General features: G+C 51.6%; 7 protein-coding genes across 7 annotated transcripts; 4 read left to right on the top strand and 3 right to left on the bottom strand.

The window, feature by feature from the left end:
• Window positions 1–1,872: 1,872 nt before the first annotated feature.
• Window positions 1,873–3,111, top strand: CTRU02_209625 (thioredoxin reductase; the record flags this gene model as incomplete). Its single annotated transcript, XM_036730312.1, has 4 exons — window positions 1,873–1,891; window positions 1,995–2,057; window positions 2,120–2,938; window positions 3,029–3,111. The coding sequence occupies 4 exons, from the start codon at window positions 1,873–1,875 to the stop codon at window positions 3,109–3,111; spliced, it is 984 nt and encodes a 327-aa protein (XP_036578012.1).
• Window positions 3,112–4,153: 1,042 nt separating this feature from the next.
• On the top strand, window positions 4,154–4,576 carry CTRU02_209624 (uncharacterized protein; the record flags this gene model as incomplete). The annotated part of the gene is made up of 3 exons (XM_070205310.1): window positions 4,154–4,204; window positions 4,298–4,368; window positions 4,456–4,576. 3 exons carry the CDS (start codon window positions 4,154–4,156, stop codon window positions 4,574–4,576), a joined length of 243 nt encoding a protein of 80 aa, XP_070060958.1.
• A 1,035-nt stretch (window positions 4,577–5,611) lies between these two features.
• On the top strand, window positions 5,612–6,034 carry CTRU02_209623 (uncharacterized protein; the record flags this gene model as incomplete). Its single annotated transcript, XM_036730314.1, has 3 exons — window positions 5,612–5,662; window positions 5,753–5,823; window positions 5,896–6,034. The coding sequence occupies 3 exons, from the start codon at window positions 5,612–5,614 to the stop codon at window positions 6,032–6,034; spliced, it is 261 nt and encodes an 86-aa protein (XP_036578014.1).
• A 550-nt stretch (window positions 6,035–6,584) lies between these two features.
• CTRU02_209622 (uncharacterized protein) lies at window positions 6,585–7,655 on the bottom strand (the record flags this gene model as incomplete). The annotated part of the gene is made up of 1 exon (XM_070205309.1): window positions 6,585–7,655. One exon carries the CDS (start codon window positions 7,653–7,655, stop codon window positions 6,585–6,587), a length of 1,071 nt encoding a protein of 356 aa, XP_070060957.1.
• A 1,568-nt stretch (window positions 7,656–9,223) lies between these two features.
• Window positions 9,224–10,164, bottom strand: CTRU02_209621 (uncharacterized protein; the record flags this gene model as incomplete). The annotated part of the gene is made up of 2 exons (XM_036730316.1): window positions 9,224–9,792; window positions 9,879–10,164. 2 exons carry the CDS (start codon window positions 10,162–10,164, stop codon window positions 9,224–9,226), a joined length of 855 nt encoding a protein of 284 aa, XP_036578016.1.
• Window positions 10,165–10,825: 661 nt separating this feature from the next.
• On the bottom strand, window positions 10,826–13,600 carry CTRU02_209620 (major facilitator superfamily transporter; the record flags this gene model as incomplete). Its single annotated transcript, XM_036730317.1, has 4 exons — window positions 10,826–11,863; window positions 11,921–11,978; window positions 12,031–12,359; window positions 12,422–13,600. 4 exons carry the CDS (start codon window positions 13,598–13,600, stop codon window positions 10,826–10,828), a joined length of 2,604 nt encoding a protein of 867 aa, XP_036578017.1.
• Window positions 13,601–18,841: 5,241 nt separating this feature from the next.
• Window positions 18,842–19,210, top strand: CTRU02_209619 (uncharacterized protein; the record flags this gene model as incomplete). The annotated part of the gene is made up of 1 exon (XM_036730319.1): window positions 18,842–19,210. The coding sequence occupies one exon, from the start codon at window positions 18,842–18,844 to the stop codon at window positions 19,208–19,210; it is 369 nt and encodes a 122-aa protein (XP_036578018.1).
• Between the last annotated feature and the right edge of the window lie 390 nt (window positions 19,211–19,600).

Here is a 19,600-nt window from a genome sequence, read left to right as displayed (position 1 = left end):
ATTTGCCCCCATTTTCGGAATTCTATATGCGATCGCTTTCTTGGCTTTCAAGTGTCACTCGGGCTGACTAGGTGCGGGTTATGTATTGGATAGTTGAGAAGTTTGTTGTTGGTGACGTTTGTAGCTGTTCTTGTGATTTGCACATTTTGATTAGCGTAATTGCCGGTACACTCGACTAGAAACGTTCTAGAACTTGACCAGTGGATGTAAAGTCATGCTCATTAGGCCATTCCAACGGCTAAAAAGGGAGAAGTTGCTCAGTATGAATCAGGTTTTGTTTGTTGAATGAATGTGTTGGATTTTCATTTAGAGCGTGACATTGTCGCATCACTTGTTAAATTATACCTTTTTGATTTACGGATTCGATTCCATTTCCAACTTGGCTTGTTGTCGATAGAGGAGGGTATGCCGCTGGACCTGGTGTATTCATTGCGACTTAACAATTGTCTTAAAGGCAATAAATGACGGATTAGACTCGACGAGGAGGCCTGCAATGCCGTTTTTCTGAAAGGACCTTCTCCCTTAACACGAAGGATGGGCTTGTTGTATGCTTTTTTGGTCTCGATGGATTTGCCTGTCCCAAAAGCAAGCTCGTTGTAGTATATTCCAAACCTGCCAAGATAGCCAATCATCCAACGAAACCCCAATATTGGGTAATGTTAGTTTTCTAAGCCTTGAAGGACTGAGTTGCCGTTAGAGATCCGCTCGCTGACGAGTGCATGGACTTGCTATAATCCTAATCAGGGCATCTCGCTCCCTGGTTACCATTCTTGAAAAAGTGTGTAAATCGAGTACTACCTCAAATTTATATGTAAACGATTCGAACCCAAAGATTGACCATGAGCTGGTGAAGGTTGAAAGATTGCGGTGATAATGCCAGGCACCGGAGATAATCTTGCATACCTAGCTTGGAAAGATGGCGTCCGATAATAGGTGCTAAGAGGTAACTAAGCAACGTGGCGAGTCGGCACCATGAAGTTACAAGGTTAACTCAATTGAGTCACAATGGGCGCGATTTCGCCTCCGTCCGCTTGCAGAATTAATTCAAATCACAGCGTCCGGTGGGGCCTGCAACGGACCTGTCTTGCAAGACTTCGTTGACGTCACTATTCCAAATACCAGAAGCGATTGATAAGATCCAGTGTCGCCATCAAATCGATGAGAACCCTTGTGGATGTCGGCCCCCGAGACCGGAATTCGAGAAATGGCAGACGTTCCGCTCGGAGTTATATCACTCGGGCGAGCCTCGGCAAGTGGACCGATTCTTTAGCAGTACGGACCGGGTCTCGGCGCTTAGCTAATCCGCTCACAACGGGGGTCCCGATCACGCATTTGCTGGGCCACTGACGCCTGCCCGCGGCTTGCGACACACTGTGAACCCTGAATCGCGCCTGAAAAAATTCTGGAATCCACCATCGAAGGGACAAATCCCGGCAACCATTAGAAATCCAACTGCACCAGCTCCTCCAGCCAATTCCCACTCTAAGCCCGTCGCCCGTCCAGTCAGAGGCCGTCCCAGGGCTATTGATAGTGTGTTCCAGAGCAGACTTTCCGGTCCTATCGTCACCGTAGCGCACGAGTTGCCACGAGCTGATTGGAAGAAAGCAAAGCCCGTCACCAGTCCTGCGTTTCGTTGCCCCTCCACCCTACGCCCCCCCTTTGCGCCTCTTTTTTCCTTTTTAAAGATACCCCGCCATCTTGGAGAGGATAGTGCGTGTTCCGAACGCGCATATCACCGCCAAACTGTTTTCTTCAACCCTTAGACGAACACTTCTTCGTTCGAGTGCGACTGGACTGTCCTTTGCTGCAGCCACTACTACCCTCAAAAAGAACACCGCAAATCCTACCGAATTGAAGACGAGTGCCCGCAACATGCATTCCAAGGTCGTCAGTATGTCACCACTCATCGCACCCCTCCTCTTTCCCCTCTCCTGATCCAGTCACGATGGCTTCACTTGCAATGCGACCTCTTTACTGACAATGTGTCTCAACAGTCATTGGCTCCGGCCCTGCTGCCCACACCGCCGCCGTCTACCTGGCGCGTGCTGAGCTGAAGCGTAAGTCGTATCTTTTTTGAGTTTTCCGATCTGGACACCCGTAGCTGACAATCTTTCCATAGCCGTCCTGTACGAGGGCTTCATGGCTAACGGCATTGCCGCCGGTGGCCAGCTCACTACGACTACCGATGTCGAGAACTTCTCCGGTTTCCCCGAGGGTGTCATGGGCGGCGAGCTCATGGAGAAGATGAAGGCCCAGTCTGCCCGTTTCGGCACCGAGATCATCACCGACACCGTGTCCAAGCTCGACCTCTCTGCCCGCCCCTTCAAGTACTCGACCGAGTTCTCCCCCGATGAGACCCACACCGCCGACGCCGTCATCCTGGCCACCGGTGCCTCTGCCCGCCGCCTTAACCTGCCCGGAGAGGACAAGTACTGGCAGAACGGTGTCTCCGCCTGCGCCGTCTGCGACGGTGCCGTCCCCATCTTCCGCAACAAGCACCTGGTTGTCATTGGCGGTGGTGACTCCGCTGCTGAGGAGGCCATCTTCCTGACCAAGTACGGCAGCCACGTGACCGTCCTTGTCCGTCGCGACGTCCTTCGCGCTTCTCAGATCATGGCCAAGCGCCTGCTTGAGCACCCCAAGGTCACTGTCAGGTGGAACTCTGTCGGTACTGAGATTAAGGGTGACGACAAGGGCCTCATGAGCCACCTCGTCGTCAAGGACACCGTCACCGGCAAGGAGGAGACCCTTGAGGCCAACGGTCTGTTCTACGCTATCGGCCACGAGCCCGCAACCAACCTCGTCAAGGGACAGCTCGAGACGGATGCTGAGGGATACATCGTCACCCAGCCTGGTACGCCGCTGACCAGCGTTGAGGGTGTCTTCGCTGCTGGTGACGTCCAGGACAAGAGATACAGACAGGCCATTACCAGTGCAGGTGAGTTTTTGAACCATTGCTCCATGTGAAGTGGCTGCGAGGCATCGCACTTGTTTTGAGGATATGTTTTGCTGACAATGATTTTATCAGGCTCTGGCTGCATGGCCGCCCTGGACGCGGAGAAGTACATCGCCGAGTTGGAGGATGGCGACCCCAAGGACAACAAGCAATGACTGGACCATCGTCTTTGAGCCGCATTAATGAGCCGCCTTATGACATTTAGATCCTCTAGACATTTAGACAAGGAGGGACAAAAAGAAGAATAGACTTTCTGATTTCAAGCGTAACAAAATTGGAGAAAAAGAAGACTATTGTGATGGGCTGGTGCTGCTCGGAGCCAGGTCCGAGGCACCGAAGCTAGGCCTCGGAGATATATCTCGCCTCTGATCGAGACATTTTTACGTACGGGTCGGCCAGGCTTTCCCGCATTGGCTATTTTGGGCATCCCTTGTGACGAGTCTCCATGCCCCCGTAGTCGGCAGCGGCGGGGGGGAGGCGAAGGGAGAGTAAAGCTTCATATTTTACCCCAAAAGGCTCCCATGCGCGCGCCTCCCCTCCCCTTTGGGCCGCTGCCCTCGCCATCAACCAAGCGTCGTGTCGTCCCAACTTCCCACCTCTGGGCCAGTCTCTGGAGAGGATCTGACCCGCCCACACATGCCATTCTCATCCAACGCTCATCCAAGGAACAGAGCTTCAACCCCCCACATGGAACTTAGAATTTGGCCCGAAGTCAGGCGCAAATGCAACGCCAGCGCACGCTTCTCATGCTTTTCATTCGCCTCGCTCGGCCCACGAGGCACGGCTTGTCCCCATCTGCCCATGCCGTGCTGCCGTAGCGTTCTGGGTCCCGTTCATGTAGTTCTACCTATGGCATTGACGGCTGGCACGAAAGCGTGTGTGTGTGTGGTTTTTTGTTACTTGTTAGTAGTGTCTCTGTCGCTCTTCTCTCTCTCTCACTCTTGCAAGGGCGGGGTAGCAACAAGCGTGTCGTTTCAAAACACGCATCGCCATGATCAGCCCATGTGCCAGAAAGTTTCTCATATTTAAACTCACTCGTCCCCATCTCCACCTTGGCTGCCGAATGGCCCTTTAAAGTAGCCTTCCCCCCTCATTCCGTACTTGTCGCCGCAGAAGCGCTCCAACAGTGATCCTTCTCGAATGAACTGAGCCACATACAAAGATAACGGAGCCCATCCGCCCACCAGACGAGCCAACATGCCAAGCAGCAACGGGTATACTTACAAGAGTTCTGGAACCAATGGCCAGGTAATTTTTTTCTTTGCCTAAATGAACTTTAACTCTTTCGCAGAGGGTCGTTGCCCCCCCTGGCATCGGTTAGTTTGCTCACGATAGCGGCAGGGTAATCACTATTGCGCCCGCGACTATGGAAGCAGTTCTTCAAATCAGAACTCATACCATTATTCCAACATGTGAGCATCAACTGACCCGACATCCTCGTCTGCGCAAATTCCGAAAGGAAGTAGAAAGGGAGGGATGCTAATGGGAAATGCGTACAGAAATGGCTCGTATTACTATGCCAACCCAACCGGCAGCAAGTATTATAACAACGGCAATGGCGGGTCGACATTCGCTTCGGCCAGTGGGTACCGGACTTGCTCCGGATACGGAAAGAAGTAAGCTCTGATTGAAGAATTTCTGTTAGTGCGGGGGGGGGTGAGGGGGGAACGGGAGCTTGCAGATCCCCGTTTCCTACCCTGTGCTTGTTTCCTCCTTTGAGACCGACAGAGACGCTGACTTGTGACATTAAAGTGTTGGCATGAAGTAACTGACAGACAAACATCATGATGTATACGGCTTGTTATTATTTTGTAGGGAATTGGGAGGTTTTGATACTGATACTGATACTAGCTACTGTTGGGTTGATTGGCAAGGGAACCTTCATGTTGCATATACCAGGCGCAAAATATGGTTTCAATATTTGATTTTCTATTGTCCCTTTGAGAGGCATGAAAGCTCAATTTGATCATTCTCAGAACGCAGTCTCGTGATAGGAAATGTCCGGGGTAGCTGATACCAGAGCTCCGCCAAGCTGCATTTGCGGGTGGTGGCCCAGCTGCATCTGGGCTTCATGCATGCCACGACCACAATGAGTTGTCCATACCAACGACATATCTTTGACTAAGTCAAACAGTGTCGACAGTATCTTGATCTGAAGCCATCACGCAGCTGCCTCACGAGGTTCGCAGAGTGGTGTAAACGTACGTTGTTTAGAAGAGCGGTGGGTATGCCAGGATTGCCCTGCTTTACCCCGCGAGGATGTTGCGGATAAACAACATGAAGACCGACGTCAATTGCAAGCCGCCGGCTATCTTTTCCACATGTTTGCTATCTAAGGGTGATTCCTTTGATTGTGCCTAGTTAATTAAACTTTGCTTTTGCTCCTCATGTTTGCTTTTTGTTGCTTCTTCGTGCCTTCCTATTTGCTGCGTCCCCGCAGCAAGCTCGTTTATCCATCGCCGCAGAATAATTGATCACAAGAGCATTGACCAGCCACCGGCCGCAATCAAACAGCAACCCCTCTTTATTTAACACTGCCCGCTGGAACTAACGTCCTCCAACGACGCATCATCACACTCATCAGAACATCAACAACTCAAACCACCAGATATCTTCGTCTCTTCAAAGATCCAGTCTCGAGAAACAACAACTAAGATGTCTGGTAACCAGGGGTACTCTTACAAGGGCTCCGGCACCAACAGCCAGGTATGCCCATCTGAGAACCTCTCATAGCCCACAGTTCAAGTGAGTGAGCGAGAAAGCAAAGCGGGATGACTGACCATGGCTGATCAACAGGGCAACCACTACTGCTCCCGCGATTACGGCAGCAGTGCCTCGAACCAGAACTCATATCACTACTCCAACTCGTCAGTGGAATTCATCTTCTTATTACCAAGAGCCTCTCAAAAGGTGGACAACTAACAGGTGGTGACTGACAGCAACGGATCGTACTACTACTCCAACCCCAACGGCAGCACTTACTACAACGACGGCCAGGGCGGCTCGACTTACACCTCTTCTAGCGGCAACCAGACCTCGTCTGGCTACGGCAACTCCGCCAGCTCTGGGAAGAAGTGAACTGTGTGACCTTGCCGGCACCAACAACCTTCCTACCTGGAAACTCGGGAAGATGGTTAGGGCTTTTTTTTTTTTTTTTTTTTTTTTGAATGGGTGGGAGCTGCCGCCTCTTTCCTGCTAGTACGGCAGTCTGAATCGACAATAGTCACATGGACAGCTTTTGAGTTGCAAGACTCGGTGGCCATGGCGGACATGAATTTGGATATGAGAATGATATGTTAACGCAAGATGATTAATGCTGCCCATGCGCTGACCTGACCGTATCGTGAATTAATATCATAAAAGCTTCTTTAAGTTTAAGTTTCCTTCTCACTTCACAGGCGTATCTACAACCCCCTCGACCTGCTCCGTGGAAACAATGTGAGTAAAAGGAATTCGTAGTTGGGTATATGAGTAGGAGCGGGAGAGACAACGGGGTAGGCGATGAGGGGGTAATGCTCGCATCCCTTTTTTTACATCTAACACCGTTGCCCCTCCAGATTCCCGCGACATGACATCTATATCGTCATATTAGATCCTCCACCACCACCACCGCACACACAACATTCGTCTAAATTTGATCAAGACCAAGAACCACAACGCCGGTGACGAAATCCGCCGGGTGGTTCTGCGTATTCGACTTGCCCGTCCCGTTCTTCAGATAGCAGTACTCCCCGGGAGTCTTGATCATGGCGACGGACCGGCACCAGCCTCCCCCCGACACCCTGCCGTTCTTGAGGTTGTCGGCGTACTGGACATTGTACGATGCGCAGAGCGTCATGCACTGCTCAAACGTCGAGACGTAGGTCTTGAGGATGTCGTGGATGTCGGGGTTGCCCCATGTGGCGCCCGAGGCGTAGTTGACCTCGCACAGCTGGCGGAAGGTCTGGGCCGAGCCGCCGTTGACGGTGATGGCCTTGCTCTCGGCGTTGGTGGGCGTGTACGTCGTCATGTTGATGCCGGGACACCCGCCGTCCGTGGGCGCGGGTAGTTTGCCGTCAGGTAAGACGGAACTAGTCGCTGAGGCGCTGGACGACGTCGCCGTCGTCGTTCCCGATGCAATAGAACTGGGCGAGGAGGATGCGGAAGAGGACGCCACGGTTGCTGTTGGGCTGGTCTGGGTGTCCTGGTTGTCTGACGAGGAGTTGGCCTTTTGCGTTATGAGTCCGCCGGCGACGCCTCCAGCGATGCCGGCGGCCAGGATGATCACCAGCGCGGTGACGAGGCCCCAAAACACGGGGACTGTGAGACCTAGGACGCGGCGCTTCTCGGACGGCGGCGGCGGCGGTACATCATCACGCACGGCGTAGTGTTGTTGGCTTCCCATCCACTTCGGGTCCGTCGCCATGCTCTGCATCCCCAAGCTCTGCGTCGCCGGGCTTTGGATGCCGGGCTGAGCGGCGTAGGGGATGGGCGCCGTGGCCCACTGGTCCTGAGCCGATTCCAGGCCGGGCTGGTCGTTATACCGGTCGTTATGGCGATCTTGATCCATTTCGTGGGAGTGCAACAGCGGCTGTGTCAAAGGCGGCGGCGGCGAGTCGTCTGAGGGCTGTTGCAGCTGCTGTAGCTGGAGATGCTGTTGCTGTTTTTGCTGGTGCCACTCGCGTTGCTGCTGATGATACCGTGCTTCGTGATCGTCCATGCCAGCATCCCACGATGCTTTATTGTCCTTTTTTTTTTTTTCTCTCTTTCTTGCTCTTTTTTCTTCTTTATTTTAAATTCCCGCTGTGGATATCACTTGGGAGAAAACTTATGTCTAGGGTGTTGATATCAAGCGCACCCAGAGCACACAGGCGGGGGTCGACGGCGAGAAACAACACTGTTTGTGATGGATCAACGAATAACCTACTAGAAGGGGCGAAGGATGAAGAGGGAAAAAACGTGGCACCGGGCGAGACTTGAGTCTTAAACAGGGGTCGTCAACGGTCTCTCGTGGGGTCACAGGTAAGCGACATAGTGGTGCTTGTCTGAAGATGGTATGGCTGGGAAGCGAATTGGGTTGGGTTTACTGGGAACTGGGGTACAAGTGCGACGTTTAAACCGCCAGCAAAAAACACGCAAGAGGCCTAAATCGAATGGGTTTGAAGCGCATCTGCTCAACTTGGTGCTTATGCCTGAGCCTGGTCAAACAGGCCATCGGAGGGCCAGGCACGCGTCAGACTAGACCAAGATGAGAGTGCCGACCACTATCGTGTTGCAAGGGCCGTATCTTGGTTAGCAGCACAATGCCTGTCAATATCAGCCGCACCACCAGGCTCCGGTCCGGTGTATGGCCATGCAATCTAACATGGTGACAACCGTTGGGGGCTGCTCTGGACATCAAACCCAAAGGGTGTTAGCGCAAGGTGGGCCTTGCTGAACCAGAGTGCGAAAGGCAGGGTTCGCGAGCGGTAGGATGGTGGGTGGGGGCTGGTTTTGTCGAGAAGATGCTTGGAAGACAAAATGCGAGGAGATGGTGTGTGACGGAATACTTGGGGTTAATCCGGAGGCGCGGGTCAGTGAAGGGGGTGACTGATGGTGGATGAAGTGGTGATGTGGATGGTTGGATTATGTAGCCGCCATGGCGGCAATATGCACTTCGCCTTTCTGCTGAACCTCAGCCGCAACATTTTTCTTGCTGTGTTGGCATCACCTGAGAAACCGAGTGAATGATAAATAGAATCGTACAGATTCAGCAGGCGGGGCTGAAGTTTCCAAGTTTGGCTATTGTATTTCCCAACAACATAAACATGGCTGAGTTTGTATTAGTTACTGACGGCTGTTTATAAGAAAAAAAAAAAAAAAAGGAATAGAAAGGAGTTGGCGGAAAAAGAAGGGAAAAGAGACGTACTCGGGGTGCCGTATCCGAACATTAGTGATTGGCCAGAGCGGTAGATTGCAAAGTACATAGAGTAGGTACTCTGTGCGTCGTGGAACCCAATAAAGTTGTATGGCCTCAGCGCCCATTTGATTAACTCTAAATATTGTGAAATAATGGTTTTCGTCGTGGTCTGTGCATCCAGCCTTTTTGTGGCGCCTTCTCCAAGTCTTCTCCAAGACGAAGTACTAAGGTATCTGGTTGTCGCCAGCGAATTATCTTTAGGTACTCGTAAATGTATGTACTCGGCCGACCTCCCTCCCCCTTATCGGCTCCTCCAAGGCCCCCGTGTCACTTCATCCACATTATCCATCCCTGTGACGCTGCAATCCTTCACTGCGGGCACCGTCTCATCAATGAGCAAGTTCGTGCCGGTTTTGTGTGCCGTTCTCCGGTAACTCGGTAGGCATCTGCTGCCCGTGAACCTCAGCAACGGGCACATAGTGTCCTCCAGGCTTTCCCCACGGCGACGATGGACTCGTGTAGTGCTGCTGGTTATGTCCAGGTTGCATCTGGTAGCTTGCAAGTGCTGCTCTCGTCTTCTTCCTTTCACGCAAGAGCATGAAAGCGAGCGCTCCAGTCGCAATGGCAAGTGGCAGGCCCACGCCAACTCCGATACCCGCCGCCGCTCCCGTTGAGATTCCTTGGCTGGCGTCCGCAATGGATGGACACGTCGTGGCGCTAGCGTCTCCAGTACCCGTGCTGGCAGCTCCTGTGCCTCCGGTCCCTGTCGATGTCGCGCCAGTAGAAGCAGCCGTGGTCGTTGCCGATGCCGTGTCGTTTCCGAGGTCCGTTTGGAGGGCCGAGTTCATCACCGCTCTGTACGCGCCAACGGTAAAGTTCTGCTTCGAGCAATTATCCAGGCTGCTACAGGCAAACACCCTTGAGGCGCATGCCCATACAGCGGCGTGGCGGCCGGGTGCTGCGACGGGAGTACGTTAGCCATCGCCTCCGTATTCGTTACCCCTAGGTCTGGGCCGTAGGATCAAAGGATTCCAAAAGACTTACTCGCCCCGACGATGTTATCCTTGTCACAGATTTGCGGGCACCCGGGCTTCAGGTAGTCCTTGTCCGTACATCCGCCGCGGTACCAGGTCCCTTCGGTTGGCGAAAGACACAAGCCATTGGTCATGCAATAATGGTTCGCAAAGCAACAGGCAGCAACTTCATTACCTGATGCCACGGAGCACGGCTGCAGCGCCGATGCCGTCCCGCCGCTGGGCCAGTAACACGTCTGGCCAGACGCTAATGTCACCAGCTGGATCGCCGCGAAAACCCAGCGCGGCAGATGCATCTTTCGCTTCCTTGTTGGCAGGATCCGACGACGACGACAACGACGATGACATGAGTAGGGTAAGGGGAAAGGAGAAACGTGACATCTGGGGTAAATCACTGATATATAGCGAAAGTCCCCTCGCTGATCAGGTCTGGGCAATCTAACTCACTACTGACGAGGTTGCTTTCGTTCAACATTAGTGCAGTTACAGCTCTTGGCCCCCCCTGCTGCCCTTCCCTCTCCAACTGTGAAAAGCGATACAGTATCCTTCCCCCTCTAAGCGCAATACTCGCCGGGGCCCAGTCTATTGTGGAACATATCCTGACCAGCTGCTTACATCGTTGGCGAATCACACCTCCCATCGAGATGGCCAAGCGGGCTTCTCGGGTGCGCCCTTATCCGTATAAGTCGAAGTCTTGTAGATATGTACCACATACTGGTCCTGTAATTCTCACAGTCTCCATTCAAACGCCCGCACCAACGATGCAATGCGCAGCGCGCAGGCTATATTTTCCTTGGCGACCGATCGGCACCAACTCTTTAATTGGAATCTTGCAGAGGATTCGCCAGGGTTTGCAGATAGATGATGCGTAGGTAGTTGTCTAAACTGTCAATTGCTCTATAGGTATATCCTCCGCGAAAGCAACGCTTAGCATGTCCTGTCCTTTCTAATAATTATTTACAAAGTCTTCTTTCCCTTCACCGACTTCCACTCCATAAAACATGCTGCAATAGCAGCTAGAGCAGCCAAAGGAATGGCCGCCGTAAATGTCGCCTTCAAAGCATCGTTATACAAGTCCAGAATCTGCGGCAATGCGCTATCCGGGACCGCTGTACGGAAAGCCGTGGCGCCAGTCTCAAGAACCATGCGCATGTTGACTCCGGAAACCATATTGGTCATTGACGCCTGCATGAACCGGCTTTGGAACAAAGTGTTGCCGACAGAGATGAAGATGGCGCCTCCCAGAGACTGAGACGCTACCACGGCAGCAATGGCGATGGGAACCTCTTCCTCTGGGAGCACTGTCTGCACAGCGGTGAAGCCTTGCTGAGTCGCCATGCCAAGGCCTGCCGCCACGAGGATCTCGAACCCCATCAAGTGTGAAGCCGGCGTGTCTGGAGTAAGCAGCAGGAGGAGGGCACAACCGGCTGTGCCAACAAGACCACCAATGATGGCCGGCGGCACAAAGTAGCCCCAGACCGTGACGAAGATACCGGCGAGGAGCGAGAAGAACGCCATAGTGGCCATGTAGGGAATCATGTCCACTCCAGAGGAGATGGCATCATCACCGCGGATGGCCTGGAACCAGATGGGCAGGAAATAGGAATGAATGAGCATGGCCCCATACGTCGCAAAGGCTGCGACGCAGGACGCCGCCACAGTCCTCTGGGTGATGATGGCCGGCGGGATCAGGGCGCTGTCTTGCTTCCACCACTGCCAGGCCGCAAATACCACGGTCGTCGCACCAGCGCCTGACAGGAGGCCGATGATCTTCTTGCTTGACCACGCCTCGCCTTCACTTGCGTACTCTAGGGCCAGGAATAGCAACACGCAGGCGCTGAGAAGGAACACGTTGCCAACCAGATCAAGATCCAGGATTCTATCACCGATCGTTTGGCTGGAGCGGGTGGACTGTTTGTGATGAAAGAATAGGAGGAACAGGGCCATGGTGACCAGCGCGAGAGGAATGTTCATGTAAAAGCACCACCTCCAGGTCTAAAAACGGTCAGTTTGGGGTGTTTCTTTGGGAGAGGTCTCAAGGGAGTTACATACGACAAGATCGGTAAAGACACCACCAAGAAGAGGGCCGACGGTGGCTCCCAAGCCGAACCTTCATACTCAGGTTAGCAAATGCTTGGTTTCTCAAGTGAGAAGGTACTTACACGAGACCCACAACTGCCGTATATATCGGGCGCAGTTTCGGAGGAGCCGCCGTTGCGACGACAACAAAGCTACCGGTGAGAATGCCGGCGCTGGCGAACCCAGCCACGGCACATCCGACGATAAGTACGGTGGAATTCGGGGCAACCGCGCAAATGAGCGAACCAATCACGAAGATGAAAATGGCGAGCAGATACGACCACTTGATCGAGAAGAGAGTAAAGACTCTTCCAAAGACGGGCTGGAAAGCACAGGCCGTGAGCAAATAGGCCGAACCATACCATCCGATGTCCGCTGTAGACTGGAACTCTGCAGTGATGTAAGGAATGGCCTGCTTCAGTTAGCACAAGGGACGCCCCTACGAGCTCTTGAACAGGCATGCGTTGAACTCACCGTCGAAAGAATCGTCCTGTCGATTGAGATCAGAAACACTGCGATGCAGATTCCAACCATAAGCAAGACCAACGACAACCCACGCGTCCATTGCCCTTCCTCGGACTCTTCCGCTGCCAGAACAACAGAAATGCGCTGCTGCACCTTCAGCGCCTCCGATCGCCTGACCTGACGAGTACAATCCTCAGCATCCTCCTCGGCGATGTCGGGCTCGTAGGGCCTGGTAAAGCGGCTGATCTTCGCGCCGGCCTTGCCCGGATGGCGCTGCTCAGTGATGGGCGTGGACGCGGGCTCTGGGTTTACCAGAATCGCCCTGGAGCTCCGGAGTGACGACTGACTGGCCAGATGCCTCAGCTCTGGAGTAAAGAAGGACGAGATCATGGACGCCGTGTCGGAATGAATGTCTGAGAACTTTCCCACGCGTGGTGGTGAGTGGCGCACGTGGATCTCGGAAATAGAATGTGAGGAAACCGTCTTCAAAGACATTGGGTATGCGATCCGTTCAGATACCGCCACTTCCGTGGGTGACATTGGCTGGATCCGTGGTGTAAGCCTCAAGGACCCGTGCCGTTGGAACGAAGTCTTCCGTTGAAGGGAGGACTTGCGTTGGATGGGAGACTTGCGTCGAAGTTGGGACTTTCGCCCAGTCGGAGACCTGCGCTGGAGCGAAGACATGCGGCTAGGTATCACCGGCGCCTCCATGCCGTTCGCCAGCTTGGACCGGCCGCCGTGCCCGCAGTTTGAGCAACCGGACGACGACGACGACGAGGATTCCGCGCCGGGGCTGCACCTCCGCCTCCTCGGGGGTGTCCTGACGTTGGGGCCGACGACAACCACGGTTCCTGATCCGCGGCTGCTCCTTTCCGCGAGGGTCTCTGCCCTCGACAGACGGCCAATCTTCTCCTCCCAGTCGTCCGTGAGTGACGCCGGAAGAATCTTGTCATTCTCATTGTCTTTTTCCAAGTAAAACGACGAGTATGAAACCTTCTCGACCAGTTCTGGCATTTCTTCTGTGTCTTTGTCTGAATCCTCCTCCTCATCAATGTAGATGCGGCTGCTGCGGCCGTCTCGGCCCACGCGGCCGGTTAAAGATCGTGAGTCGCTTCTGTTGTCCGGCGACCGGCGCCGTTGTGGCTGGTTGCCTCCATTGGAGGACCTTCTGCGGTCTTGAGCGACCATTGTGGAAATGCAATCAAATTCAAAAGCAATTATACTCAGTTGTAAAGGAGTGAACAGTATAACGCGGCTTAAAGTGCCTGTGTGACAGACTGGCAGGCCCAACTAGATATGATGGATGAGAACTAGCATGACACGAAAACTTATCGAGAAGCCCGTGGGCAGGACCCTCGGCTTAAAGAGCTGCCCTGGCTCTTGGTAACTGGTCTTTCATGGCCACCTCTCCGCTGGCGTGGCGCTTCGAGGCATGGAAAAAGCCATACTCGGCTGGGCAAAGCGTTACCATCACTCTGGTCCGCAGGGACAATGGCAGTCCAAAGAACACACTCAAGAGGTCCTCCATTGTCCTGGTCCTGCCAAACGTCCTGTTTAGACGATGCTGGCGGGGGCTTTGCAAGTCGGCGCAGCACCAGTTGTCGCTGATGGCCAGTCTCGACAATTTTGATTGGTTGCAGGTGCAAGAAAGATTTGCGATCCGGCTAACGGGGACGCAGGGCCAGCCAAGCCAGAGGCGGGGTTTCGGTTTAGTGCGATGCAGTAGCAAAGTTTCCAGGTTTTGTGAAAAGTTCGAGAACTGGCGGGGGATCGACTTTGCTGCAGAAAACGTTGATGTCATGGGCTGACGGAAGACAAAGAATGAGCTGTTGTAGTGAAAGGACACACAATGGATTGCCCCTGCTTGGTGTCGACGCCGGGGAGTCCAATTGGTGTTAGTGTCCGGACTCGAGGTGTTGTTAAAGGCTTTTTTTCCTTGAAAGGATTTCGAAACGTGCATTTCGATACGACCTAACAATGAGAACTCGAAGATGAGGCATTTGCGAATCAGCCACCTGGATGTGCTAAACATCGCCGTAGCGGAGCCGTTGCATGCCACAAGGATTAGTCTGACCCGGACTTTCGTGTCTCTTTATCCGAAGCAAAGACTGCTGCGTGTGTTCCTAACGATATTTGACCTAGAGTAGGAGGCTATGGATGTCAACCCCCCACAACACCAATGAATATCGCAAGATATGTGATTTTAGGCGAGTCAGATGGATAATAAGACGCTAGTTTCAGTCTCTGACAGGTCTTGGCGGTATTCACTTCTTGTCGAGGTTCGAAAGGATTTGACAGTCCATTTCCGGAAGACTGGCCATGCATCACAATTTTGTTGAAGTTGTGGCAGATGTTGCTGCTATTGTAACCATTGTTCAACTGTATCACCGTACAGAACTGTTTCAAACAATGAATGGAGTGTACTGTTGCATTGCAAGGTGATTGCTGATAGATATTCAGGCGTGGACTGTGATATCTGACATCTTGTTCGCAACATCAACAAGCTGAAGTTGCGACATTTGGTTCCTTGCCACTATGGAGACTAAGATGGTCCATGATCGAGAAGTGCAGAAGGTCGAAGACCAAGCTAGTAACATCTTCCCATCCCGAGGATTCCTAAACGCACCCCTCCTTTAGTGATGATGATGATGGGTTTGGCTTAATGTCATGCAACTCTCCTATATCTTGAGTATTTCACCAACATGATGTTTTTATTGCAATTTTAACAGACATTGCAATGTGATAGTACACGTTTCCTTGAACGCTTTATATTCCTTTCTAAAGCAAAAAGACAGGTACTCAGTACCTCATCTGGGCCTTCGATATTACCAGCTTTGAACCGCGATGGATTATCGCAGCAGCATTTTGATCATAGTCCAGTCTGTAATGACACAACGCGAAGCTAGAAAAGGCTTTGTGGGACTAGTCAATTGGCCCGAGCCGTCTGGTATATATGCGATGATCAGTGAGATGGGCTAGTGCTAGCGAAGAATGAGTGATATTCCTGCCGAAGAAGTATCAGGTGAAATACAACATGGAGAGGAGTTTGACATTTACCCTCAGTTTGATTGACGGGGAAGGATCAAGTCGATGAATTCTTTAGTTAGTAACACAAACATCGTTTTGTTGTGACTTACGTATGCCTCTGAATGAAGAAACACATTAGTGTTGTTGAGCCCTTGCAATATGATTCAACAGCATCAAAGCTTGTTAGACCATCTAACCGTTCCCGGCGATTTGGATAAACAACGCCGGAAAAGGAAGCCAGTTCGCTAGTTCGCTACCCGGCCATTGACAAGCCCCTCTGCCTCTGGCTTAGCAGGGAAGAGATCTCCGTAACTGGCGAGAATAATTGTCAAACATGGAGATCGTAAAACTCTCTGCCTTGATTTGCTGAAGCATGGCTGCACCAAAACCTCAACCACGGCATGTAGCACGTACGTTGAAATATGCCGAAGAGATGATCAAGAGGTGGTTGTAATCTTTCCATCGCATTCTCATGGCTGTTAATCGTTGGGCAAGCTCTGGCATGCCGGTAGCTACCCTCAGTCCAAAGGCTTGGAAAGCCACCTCCTCCTAATATGACAAATGGCCATTAGCAGCAGTAGCATTAACATGGTTGTGAGCTCCCGAGATAGCGAGAACAGTGTGAAGTAGTTAGAAACCCTGGAATGGGAAAGCATCTAGGTTTCGATCCGGCCAGATCATGATTGTGCTGAAGTTCTTGCTAGTTTCTTTTTGAGATAGTAGCACAACCTCTCAAACTGCCCGATATGTAGGACAAATAGTCAAGGAGCGAAAGCCAGCCAGGAACGGGCAGGCGGATAGTTCGGGGCTGTCATCTTTGTTAACGCCCGTTTTGAAGTTGATCGTCAACCCAGAAACTCAATCCTCGATAGTCTAGTGGTGAGGATATCGGCTTGTCAACAAGGCAATACGCCGGGGACCGGGGTTCAATTCCCCGTCGAGGAGTAACGACACGGAGTCTGATCAGATTTCATTTTTGCAGTTTTTTGTGGCTGCTGTGGGCAAGTTGCGGAGCCCATTCCATGCCCTGGTCCGAAGATCCACCTAATCTACGGCCGGGGGACGGTCACGGAGACAAGTGGGTCAAATATTGTAATAGATCCGACGAAGAATCTTGGACACTAAAGTAGAGAAGTGTGGGATTCTCACTATGTCAAGAGTTATTGGTTTAATGTTGGCCGTCTAAATAAATCTTGTCTGTTAAGGTGCAATTGCGAGTCAAATGCCCGAGTTTTCTATATCCTCTTAGCACGGTAATGTCAGGGTTTTGGTTTCTCTCCGCCAATGCCGTCCATGCTCTTGTAAGTGTTGCACGAAATATCAACGGCAATTTCACAACCTCCGTCTTCACGGCCCCAGTCACGATCTTTACCCTTGAGCGCGGCTTCCGTAGATTATTCCCACTTTGTACAATATGTTGCGATAGTTGATGTGTCAGCTTGTTGTTTGTGGTTGGATTATTCCTAAAAAGGAAAGACTCTCTGGTCTCAAGCGAGTGCACTTATGCTAGTTCATGTCTGCCAAAGAAAACAAATGGATACACTTCCCAAAACTCCCACTTTCAACTGACAGGGTGTTTACCTAAATGTTTTCATATGCTCTCTTTGGTGACGCTTCCCGTGCTAGTATGTAGCATCTTTTCCTTCCTCGAGTTATAGTAATTAGTTATGAGCTTCTTGAGATAGCTTACCGGTCTAGAAGACTAGCCAAAAACAGGATGTCACTAGCGGAGGGGTCTTCTCGCTTGATATGGTCGAAAGACACTATCCATGTAGCTGTGACCGCATGAGGCGTCTCAGAGTTTCTGCCGACTGTTTCGAACGGTTCGCTCAGTTACTATGCTATCGTCTTTTTTATTCAAAAGCTGAAGATATTTGTTGATAGACATGCTGTTCGCTTGTATATATGCGGCAACGCGAGCGAGTGCAAGCGGTAAATACTCAAGTCTGGCAGATAAAACCGCCGTCTCTTCGGCAGAGCCTTCCTCATCAAGAAATTTACTTAGGAGTTGATGTGACTTCGCCTCACTCATCTCATTGACTTTTGTAAGCGGCTTTCCTCGTACTAGTCTTAGCCCTTTTTGTTTGTTCCTAGTCGTAATAAGAACTGATCCGTGACGGCACTCGGCGATATACTGTGCCATATCACCGTATACTTCAGTCACAGTTTTGTCAGAATTGCCGTATTTCGGCTCTGGCGGGAAGAATACTTACTTGTGCATCATTGGCATTATCGATTGTTATAAGCCATCTGCCACGTCATGGCGAAATGATGGGTGGCTTGTCAGAAACCCCGTCGCAGATGTAGGTTATTACATTAGAGGTCGTGTAGAGCGACAAGATAGATGAAGAGCTGAGTGAAAGGTATTCTGCTCTTGTGGCTGGACATAGGCTGTGTTGAATGCAGGATCAAGCTGACGCTTCCTTATCAACACCTTTTGGCTCGCTTCATCATTCACGGCACCAGCCAAGAGTCTTTCATGTGCTGCCCGCCAGCATCATGATTGGTAATTTACAGCCAAGCTATAGGTGCCGCCCGTAGTTTTCCTTGAATAAGCTGGTTGATTTGTTGAGGCGATGCCATGTTGAAAACATTCTAGAATTTTAGCAAATATATTGGCGAGCCTCAATTGTCAACTTCGCAGGGCGTGGTCAACCTGTCAAGAGGCTCTTTGGATCAGCTCCTTTGATATGGAGGTGCAGGTCTGCCTACCGCACCCGCGTTCGGGGTCTATTGGCAAGATTATGATGAACGGTCTACTTCAAAAGTATCATTTTGACTAAAGATTCTTGCCGCAGCTGCCTTAAACTGTAGGTTCCAACACTCATCCATGCTCCGTTAATTCCACATCGATGAGACAACAGCAAAGGAAGTGCTAGCGAAGGGGTCGTTTAATGGTGCATGGCTCTGCTCCACATGCTTCGATCTGACTGCCCCAGCGTGATATGGCCATCCCCAAAAAGAAAAAGGGTTTTGCGCACAAGATTCGTCTGTTGGTCGGGCAGCTTCAAACAATGTATCCCATGTCTCTTCTCGTGCGCCTCGAGTGGTCTCAACCAAAGATCTCGGCTCCGCTTCCTATCAGATCAGAACATGTCGTCAGCTTAGAGCAAGGGCCCTGTTTGGGCCGCTGCTGTGATGTCAAATGCCTCGGGGTCCCAACACAGAGGTGAGGCGTTGATAGGTGCGATCAGCCACACGACGCTCTCGCTGGACAGGGATGCCCGAGCAAGACATGCCTGTGACGTCACCGCCGCAAGCGCAACCTCCTTCCCCATTCTGCCTTCCACTTACACCTTAAAACGACAATCTACGAATATAAGAAGGGACAAGCCACCTCTGCCTACCTCTAGTATTCGAAAACTAAACTTACTTTGTATCAATAAAACTAGAAAAACTTGTATGTTTGACAAGAACAAATCATCCACAAAAGATATCCCCATCCTCAACAAGCTCACTTCCTCTCACCACAACAAAACCACCAAAACCTTCAAAATGCCCATCGGAAACAACGATCAGGATAACGGTGTTACTGGCGCCGCCAAGTTCGTCACATCGACGCTCGGAAACACCGTCGGCGGACTGACACGTACCGTCGGCAATGTCACTGGCGCCGCGACCAAAGGCGTTGGTGACACGATCACCAGCGCCGGAGGTTCTGCTGGCCGTCCTGTAGGTGACGGAATCAGCAACGTCGGCGGTGGCCTGCAGAACGCTCTCAACTCTGTTGGAAAGGGTGCGGAGGATGCTGGACAGTGGAAGAGGTCTTGATTCACGTGCCGCAAGTGGTTTGGTTCTCGGAATGATATAATGTACTACTTTAATGAAAGGCGCTTGGGGTAAGGGTCAACGGGACGGCTCTGGGATTGTATTGTTGAGAACGTTCATACGCCAAATTGAAGCAATGTCCTTTGTGTCATTAACCTTCGCCTCGCCTCATCGTGATCTTTTTTATCTGCCTTAAGCATACCAGTGATTGATTGTGACGTTATTAAAGCGCATCAGAATCTGTCACGTATAATAGCTTCGACATCGTAGTTCACTAAGAATCCAGATATTCGTCTATTCATATGGCCTCTGCGCCTCTATTCCAACTTCGTTGATGATAGTACATATGTACAATAGTATACAGTATAAGTAAGTTGGACAGGTAGGTTTTGC

This window comes from Colletotrichum truncatum (genome assembly GCF_014235925.2).
Source record: "Colletotrichum truncatum strain CMES1059 chromosome Unknown Contig_0006, whole genome shotgun sequence".
Classification (NCBI taxonomy): Eukaryota; Fungi; Ascomycota; class Sordariomycetes; order Glomerellales; family Glomerellaceae; genus Colletotrichum; species Colletotrichum truncatum.
This window is presented reverse-complemented; position numbering and strand designations above follow the sequence as displayed.